We start from the raw sequence: 9,482 nt of genomic DNA, 5'->3' as shown, positions 1-9,482 counted from the left end.
GGACTTAAAATGGAGGTCCAGTGTATACATCTTGCTCGTGTGCACTTTAAAAAACCCATTGCATCTTTCGGAAGAGTAGGGGGTTATCCCGATGTTATGGTTCATTTCAGCCCCTGTCGTTGTGGAATGATGTGAACTTGTATCTACCGACAAGCGCCTCTTTACGGCTGCTAGGTAGTCACGGACCACGACCATACGCAATTCAGCACAATGACGCTGCAAGTTATGGGTTATTCCTCTACCTTTACCTTACCTTTACCTAGAAAAAGCTGCCTTCCGAATTTAAAACTGACAAAACGATCAATCAACTGTACAAATGCAATTCGTACTAAAAAGTTTTCAATCTGTTAAGAAACATAGTGGTTTTTCATATAATATACACAAAATGGCCTATATGAGAGATATATGAGAGAGCAGCTTAGCTCAGTCGGCTAATCTGGTAGTAGCCATTGTGTGTGCCCTGAACCGTGGAGATCACTAGGTCCCCGGTTCAATTCCCATCGCTGCCTTTCCTTGTGTTCCAGCTGGATGGCTGAAATACAAGTTACAATAGCGCATCTTGAGCCTGAGCCCCATTGGCGGCGCCAGCGGGGTGGCAGGGGGCTTAAGCCCCACCGGACAGGTCAAGCCCCTCCGCCGGACAGAGCTCGTCGGGCATTCAGACCATAAAACATATAAAAATAGGCCACACCAAGCCAACACATGTCTGTCACAGTCTGAGAGTGCCATTTTCGACCATCTATAGGTTGATATTCTTTAAAAAAATCTAATTTGGGAGCGGGAACCCACTCTCAACCCCTTCTCCCAGCTTGAGCCTACGAGCTCAAGTCCCCCCGTCGAACAACTTAGCCCCCCCCCCCAGAAAATATATCCTAGAACTGCCACTGCTGCGCCCGACGACCGACGAGATTTTACGGAGAACACAACGCCACGACGCGCTCGCAACGAATTGTTTTTAATGACGATCCGTTCAGACAACAACTGCACGTTGTCCCCAGCGCTCGAAAGGGAGCGGATTTGGATTCGTCGGCCGACGGTCGTACGACGCGGTGAGTGCTCGGTTGTAGATATATATAGAAACCTACGACTTAACGTTAACGATATATTTTGTCAGATTACCGACTGGATTGATGAAATCGTAGTGGCACATGCAAATATTGCAACTAAGGTGGAAGTTGGAAGCTCTCATGAAGGACGAGTAATCTCGGCGTTGAAGGTAGGCCCATCTACATATTGTTAGGCGATGTATTTTAATGATTATGAAATTATTTATTGCTGTAAACTCGAAGCTTATGATATTCCAATTTTATAAAAATACTATCTATTTACCATTAAAATGTTTATAAAATCACTATTGCAATCTCTAATGCGCATGCACAGGTAGGCACACACACATTAAATACAACAGTAACTGTATGTTTATTAAATTAATTGTTGTTATGTTAAATTATAAAATGGTCTAATAAATAATAATAATAATAATAATAATAATAATAATAATAATAATAATAATAATAATAATAATAATAATAATAATAATAATAATAAGCACACTGAGCGACAAACACACAACAAAAACAATACTAATAATTATCAATAGCCCTAAAAGTGAAAATAACGGTGATAAAGTTGTTAAATTTAAAAGTACCGGTATTGTGTACAATGTTTAAAAAGATCTCTTTTCTAGATTGGACGTGGCTCTCCTACTGGCGATAGCAAACCTGCCGTCTGGCTTCAGGGAGGCATCCACGCACGTGAGTGGATCTCGCCGGCAACTTTACTTTTCATAACCAATGAAGTAAGAATAATTCTCGACATTAACTGTTTTCTCTTTCGGGGTGTATGAAACTTTCCGCTCAGAACACACAGTATCTACACATGACCGACCTGTCTACGGGGAATTAGTGTTATTCCGTGTGTAATATCTTAGGGAATTTTAACGTTCCTTTCTTTTTTGTATTGTTTTCCTTTTATTGTGGAAGGTGCTATAGAAACACTAAACCTTAATTACCATTGCGATTTTACAGTTGGTTTCTAAATATGGATCACAGAATGAAATCACCACTTTATTAGACGGATTGAATATTTACATCATTCCTGTATTCAACGTTGACGGTTATGAATTCACTTGGACAGGCGTAAGTATTGTATTTCTTGAGTGTCTCCTGCCGTATCTAGGAGTCTTGAAATGCGGGAGCTGATGGGGGCGCGAAGTTCACGTGGGGGTGATGATTAGGTGGGGGAGCTCGAAAATAAAGTGATTTTTAACTGCTTGAGTGTGATTTTGTTTTTTGTTTTTGGGGGGGGGGCACAAGGGGGGGGGGGGGGTGCGTCCGCCCACGCACCCCTAGATACGCCACTGATTGTCTCTCTATTGTTTTTATTTCTATTAAATTGAGAGAACACAGTGAGCCACCAATGCGGTTGGGCCTTGGCCCTTGCCCATGTCTTGCTCTAGACACTCGCCAAGCAATTTCATCCATTGTATATATTCATCTTTGTGTCGAATTGGTAATAAATAAATAAATGAACTATGCGCATATCTGACAGAGACTGTTGGAATAAGCGCTAATTAAATACAAACTAGATTAGATTAGTTTACATTGGAATCTGTTGCCAGTATCATCAAATAATAAGGAATAACATTACATTGTTGGCATGGCCTTCCAGTCCCAAGGAAATCAATTGCAATCCTGCAAAAATCTCGGAATGTATGTATGTATATGTATGTGTGTGTGTGTACTTGGTTCTGATTGGTTATTACCTTTTTTTTTTCTTATTCTTTATGTATGTGTAAGATCTCGCAAGTTTTCTCACTTTGATAATGATAGCAGGAGCTATGACAGTGTCAAAATATTTATTTCATTTGAGCATGAAAATTTAACTAAAATATAAATGTACATAAATTCATTTTTAAAGATAAAAGAAAATAGGAAATTCCTGAAGCATGTAGCTTGTAAATGGAACGCCCAAATTACGCAATTAAATATTTCTTTAACATAATCGGCTCAAAAATAATAATTAATATGCCTGTACTTAAATTAGAGAAGTTTAAAATTCAACAGAAAATTTTTATTATGAGTATTCTATTTCTATTCTGTAAATTATATTTTCTTTTCATTAATAACAATAACTTAAATAGTTTAAATATTTCCTTACATTTATCTACGATTAAGCAATACAATAAGAATAGTGTTTACAATGCAATATAATACAAGACGACAATTTGTAAAAGATTAATCTGACTTCTTATTACATGCCATAACAATTATATTACATATACAGTACCATTAATTTCAATCAATTTACAATATATAAGCATTTCTTTTCTGCAAATTAAAATTTTTTCTTTATTATTTTAAACATCCATTAACAACAGTCATATTTATACATTATCGAAGTATCTTACAGTACTCGTATGTAGGACTATGTCAAACATGTAGGCCTATGCAGTATGTTATATTATATAATAGGTATGTGTAATTAAGCCTAAATAAATACAATAATTTTATCTAAAATGTATACTCGAGGTAGGTATGTGAATAAAACTCGTATCTATTATTTTTAACATTATTGCAGAACCGGGTGCGGGTAGCTATCCTTGTAATTCCACGTACGCCGGTTCCGAAGTGATGTCAGAGATAGAGGTTCGCAGCGTCACTGAATACATGACAAATCTGGTCAATTCCGGTGAGGATATACGCGTTTTTATTGATTTCCACTCGTACGGACAAATGTGGATGTCGCCGTGGGGTTACACCGAAAATTCCCGACCTGATGATTTTGACGTTCAGAACAATCTGCTGGCAGACGCAGTAGCTGCCGTGGTCACTGCCTATGGAACTAACTACACGCATGGACCGATAGCAAATACGATGTGTAAGATATTGAAATTTTACATACTGAACACTGTAAAGAAAGATAACACACCAGATGGTTGATCTCTGAAAGATGGTTTAGGCTTCATGGAATTAATGGAGAACTTCCACAGATAGATTGTCTGGACCACGCCAGGTCCTTGGTTGGGGCTCAGGTTATAGCATTTGTGATTAGACATAGACATAGACATAGACATCACTTTATTAATCCAAATCCTTGGAAATGACATCGCTCTTTCAATAAATTAAGCAGGAAAAGTAATTCAATGCAATAAATAATAACTATCTTACATATCTACTATTAAACAGGTAAATGACCCTCGCAATGAATGAGTTAGAATAACGGTTCGTGTTAGCAGCCGGTACCCTCAGTCTACCGCTGCGTAGTATAACGCAACTAGCAATAGTTGAATGTAACGGGTGACTTTCGTCAGACATCACGTTCTCAAACTTATTAACTAGTCGTTCTTCGTAGACTGAGTGCACCGATTGCAGTTCCGAACCGATAATCTTCCCAAACCTGTTAACAAACTTCTGTAACCTGTCCCTATCACCTCCTGTGAAATATTCCCACCCCAACAAACTAAGCAGTAACAAAGTAATCCGAGAATAATAGAATTATAAAATGACAGCATTATCTCCTTCCTGACCTGAAAAGAATTAAGTTTCCTAAAGCAAAACATTCTCACATTAAGTTTCTTAACTAAATGGTCACAGAAAATTCCCCACGACAGTTGATTATCATAGATTACCCCCAGATATTTATACGATGTAACTTGTGCTATTCCTTTATTTTCAATAATGATACTTTCTTCCTTAACCCGCTTTTTTCGAAACTCAATCACCATTTCTTTCGTTTTCTCTGTATTAATTTCAAGAAAGTTATCTTGACAATAAGACACAAACCTTTGAATTTCTGAAATATACAAAGACAGGTCGTCCTTCCTAATTAGACCCAAGATTACCGTATCATCAGCATATTTAATTGTTGGACATTCATTAGCTGATCTAAAGTCAGCAGTGTAAATAGTGAATAGAAACGGAGCAAGTACGGTGCCTTGCGGGGCACCAGAAATAATATTACCGATTCTTACATACTGTGGTCGATTTGTAGTTTAAAATAAAAGTAATAAGATATGGTGGAACATTCATATTAATGAGTTTAGTGGCCAAAATATGTGGTTGAAAGCTGACGAAAAATCAAAATACATCAGTCGCACCGAGTGGCCCTTGCTCACATGTTCCAAATGGGAATACAATCTATCATTTTTAAGAAGAAGCGCATCTTCATTGGAACGATTACTGCAGTAAGCAAATTGCAGGGGATCCATATAATTTTTAAACACATTAATTACAATTTTCTCAAGTACTTTCATCGCCGCAGATGTAAGAGCTATTGGACGGAGATCGTTCATCTCACTGATCACTGTCTCTTGGGTATCGGAACAATACATGATTTCTTCCATATTTTGGGGACTATCAGTTTTTCCATACAAAAATTAAACAAACTGGAAAAAACTGAAGATAACTGGTCAGCACAGACTTATAATACCATAGGCAGTACTTTATCTGGGCCAGGTGCTTTCGATGTTTTAAGTTTCCTAAAATAGTTGCGGACAGTGGTTTCATCCGTTAAGAAATTCGAACTTACTGTATTATTTCCAAGTTCAGATAATATTTTGTCTCTTTCCACTCTAAAATTTTCCCTGTCAAATCTATTAAAAAAGTTATTCAACTGATTCGCATACCGAATAGAAAATTATGGCGCCTCTGAACAGTCGGGACATTTTTTTTATTAACACAAGCACTTTAAAATGTTCAAATAACTTCATTTGGTTTCTATAAATACTGATATTACAAGCACAAATATTGAATTTTATTGTTTAAATTTATGATACTATTTTCTCGTTCTAGTTTTTAAAAGTCGACAAATAAAAATGGAGAATAATAATATTTAATTATATTATTGTATATAATTTTATTAGGTAAATACAAAACTTACTGATATATTATTATGTAGATTAATATTATTGTATTTTATCTCCAGATGTAGCATCAGGAAACAGTGTGGATTGGACATATGGTGCGCTGGGCATTACATATTCGTACGTAGTGGAGCTTCGCGATAAGGGCTGGTACGGATTCTCACTTCCACCCAGATTTATAGAACCAACGGCCATTGAAACATTCGAAGGACTTAAAGTTGTTTTGAACCATATTTTGTAGTATCAGAACTTGCGTCGTTTAATAGATATTATAGCTGGAATTTATCATTTCTTCGAAGACACATTGATATATATTTTTAATAAATATTAGGCAAATGTTCAATTGTAGTATTTTTTTTTATAAGCAATTGTTACCGTATAGAAAGATATGCGGTATATAATATATGTACTGTACATATATTAGTTAAAATCAAAAGTGTCGCTGTATTGGCGCTGATATATATATATACTTGGTTCTGATTGGTTATTACCTTTTCTTATTCTTTATGTATGTGTAAGATCTCGCAAGTTTTCTCACTTTGATAATGATAGCAGGAGCTATGACAGTGTCAAAATATTTATTTCATTTGAGCATGTAAATTTAACTAAAATATAAATGTACATAAATTCATTTTTAAAGATAAAAGAAAATAGGAAATTCCTGAAGCATGTAGCTTGTAAATGGAACGCCCAAATTACACAATTAAATATTTCTTTAACATAATCGGCTCAAAAATAATAATTAATATGCCTGTACTTAAATTAGAAAAGTTTAAAATTCAAAAGAAAATTTTTATTATGAGTATTCTATTTCTTTTCTGTAAATTATATTTTCTTTTCATTAATAACAATAACTTAAATAGTTTAAATATTTCTTTACATTTATCTAAGATTAAGCAATACAATAAAAATAGTGTTTACAATCCAATATAATATAAGACGACAATTTGTAAAAGATTAATCTGACTTCTTACTACATGCCATAACAATTATATTACATATACAGTACCATTAATTTCAATCAATTTACAATATATAAGCATTTCTTTTCTGCAAATTAAAATTTTTCCTTTATTATTTTAAACATCCATTAAGAACAGTCATATTTATACATTATCGAAGTATCTTACAGTACTCGTATGTAGGACTATGTCAAATATGTAGGCCCATGCAGTATGTTATATTATATAATAGGTCTGTGTAATAAAGCCTAAATAAATACAATAATTTTATCTAAAATGTATACTCGAGGTATGTGAATAAAACTCGTATCTATTATTTTTAACATTATTGCAGAACCGGGTGCGGGTACCTATCCTTGTAATGCCACGTACGCCGGTTCCGAAGTGATGTCAGAGATAGAGGTTCGCAGCGTCACTGAGTACATGACAAATCTGGTCAATTCTGGTGAGGATATACGCGTTTTTATTGATTTCCACTCGTACGGACAAATGTGGATGTCGCCGTGGGGTTACACCGAAAATTCCCGACCCGATGACTTTGACGATCAGAACAATCTGCTGGCAGACGCGGTAGCTGCCGTGGTCGCTGCCTATGGAACTAACTACACGCATGGACCGATAGCAAATACGATGTGTAAGATATTGAAATTATACATACTGAACACTGTAAAGAAAGATAACACACCAGATGGTTGATCTCTGAAAGATGGTTTAGGCTTCATGGAATTAATGATCGAATCTCTAGATTCGTCAATGTAGTTATAGAGATCAGTGGCGGATCAAGAGATTTGACATAGTTGGGGGGGGGGAGAACAGATAGATGGTCTGGACCACGCCAGGTCCTTGGTTGGGGCTCAGGTTATAGCATTTGTGATTATGGCGCCTCTGAACAGTCGGGACATTTTTTATTAACACAAGCACTTTAAAATGTTCAAATAACTTCATTTGGTTTCTATAAATACTGATATTACAAGAACAAATATTGAATTTTATTGTTTAAATTTATGATACTATTTTCTCGTTCTAGTTTTTTAAAGTCGACAAATAATAATGGAGAACAATAATATTTAATTATATTGTATATAATTTTATTAGGCAAATACAAAATTTACTGGTATATTATCATGTAGATTAATACCGTATTATTGTATTTTATCTCCAGATGTAGCATCAGGAAACAGTGTGGATTGGACATATGGTGCGCTGGGCATTACATATTCGTACGTAGTGGAGCTTCGCGATAAGGGCTGGTACGGATTCTCACTTCTTAGGTCCCTAATTGTAATAGAAACACCACTCAAACAATTAATGTAACTAAACTACTACTACTAAATCCTTTCCGAGCCACTGGGGTTCATAGGGCTGGAGCTTATCCCAAGTTTCTGTAGTGTGAAGCAGATGAGAGTTGTCCTCCCACTGGACGGGACACTAGTCCACCGCAGGTTAGTCCCCAGCAGATTGCTGGTACCCACTGATACAGCTGGGTGGACTGAAGCAATGTAGCTAAAGTGCTTTTCCCAAGGACACAAGCGAATCTGCACAGCGGAGACTCGAAACCCCGACCTTACGATTGAAAGTTCAAACCTATACCGCTGCGCCAAACTGCCGCTACAATTAATGTAACACTAAACAATTAAACAATGCAATATTAATCTTGACCGTGAAAACCAATGACAGAAACAAAATGACACTTTGTTTTCCCTTTTTGCTGCGTACTGCCACTTTTATTCATTCATTCATTAAAATAAAAAATCAGATACAAAATGTAAAACATATCGATAATCTTTCTTAAAATGTAGGCCCCTATATGCCATCATTTTGTATAGGCCTATTTCTTTTGTGAGCATAGCTCATTTTTTTTTCTATTCTCCTTTATTCGTGGTTTTCTTTATGTTTAATTATAATCTTTCTCTTAAGTGAACAGTTCATTGAAGGTAATAAACAATTTAAAAAAATATGGTGTGCGGTATCAATTATACTACAATACCTCAAGCTAATACCTCAATTAGTCGTCTCATTGCGTCGTGTTTGATAAGCTTTCAATGCACAAAGTGCCAAACTTATTTTATTTGACACCTTGTACCATACTTCTGTTTGTAAGCAGACGGCGTCGTGTCATCAGTACTAACAAGGAGCGGAGTTGGATTAGTCGTACCAATTTTATTTATGAAAATTTATGATTATGGCACCTCTAGATGGCTGGAAATGGCACTTACAGAGACATGAGATTGTGAATATAATTTTCTTTTTATTCTCATTTAAAAAGTATTTTGACAGATATAGTGGGGCAACGGGCCGGCAGCTCCCACCCTCCTCTGGATATAATATGATATATGTCCTACAGTCGATTTCAGAGACACACATTATGCTGTTGCCGCTACCTATAGCCATAACATTCGGCGCTGGTTCGAACGGCACGCTCGCCTATGGTTCCGGAGGTGGAACAAGTCTTCTCGGATAAGGACTTTAAACCGTAGGCCCAGTGTACACATTTGGCTCGTGTGCACTTTAAAGAACCCAGTGCATCTTTCGAGGGGGTTACCCCGATGTACTGGTCCATTCATTCAGCCTCTCCTGCGTCCTAGCTGGTGCCAAACGTAGTGCACCCTTGCACTCCTTTGGACCCCACCAGTGATGGAAATAGAGGGGGATTCTGA

At 36.4% G+C, this 9,482-nt stretch overlaps 2 protein-coding genes across 3 annotated transcripts in view; both read left to right on the top strand.

Annotated features, from left to right (window-relative positions):
* The window catches only part of LOC117122150 (carboxypeptidase A5-like), a 5,718-nt gene extending 3,502 nt beyond the window's left edge, over nt 1-2,216 (top strand). For both annotated transcript variants that reach the window (XM_033267656.1, XM_033267655.1), the window contains exons 5-7: nt 1,115-1,216; nt 1,688-1,798; nt 2,028-2,216. In XM_033267656.1, the coding sequence (XP_033123547.1) occupies nt 1,115-1,216; nt 1,688-1,798; nt 2,028-2,201 (387 nt within the window). In that variant the 3' untranslated portion in view covers nt 2,202-2,216. The remainder of the gene's footprint in view (nt 1-1,114; nt 1,217-1,687; nt 1,799-2,027) is intronic.
* Nucleotides 2,217-7,140: 4,924 nt separating this feature from the next.
* Nucleotides 7,141-8,139, top strand: LOC117122141 (carboxypeptidase B-like). The gene is made up of 2 exons (XM_033267629.1): nt 7,141-7,459; nt 7,988-8,139. Exons 1-2 carry the CDS (start codon nt 7,213-7,215, stop codon nt 8,137-8,139), a joined length of 399 nt encoding a protein of 132 aa, XP_033123520.1. The 5' UTR covers nt 7,141-7,212.
* Nucleotides 8,140-9,482: the final 1,343 nt, after the last annotated feature.

The sequence above is a fragment of the Anneissia japonica genome, unplaced genomic scaffold, assembly GCF_011630105.1.
Source record: "Anneissia japonica isolate Jap-2015-1 unplaced genomic scaffold, ASM1163010v1 scaffold288265_len830512_cov201, whole genome shotgun sequence".
NCBI lineage: Eukaryota > Metazoa > Echinodermata > Crinoidea > Comatulida > Comatulidae > Anneissia > Anneissia japonica.
Note: the sequence above shows the minus strand (reverse complement) of the source record. Positions and strands in the feature narration are given on the sequence as shown.

What these genes read in the sequence shown, in the direction of transcription:
- LOC117122141 (XM_033267629.1), top strand. Translation starts at nt 7,213, where the DNA reads ATGTCAGAGATAGAGGTTCGCAGCGTCACTGAGTACATGACAAATCTG. An exon ending in ACCGATAGCAAATACGATGT is followed by an intron (nt 7,460 to 7,987) that starts GTAAGATATTGA and finishes TTTTATCTCCAG; the next exon opens with ATGTAGCATCAGGAAACAGT.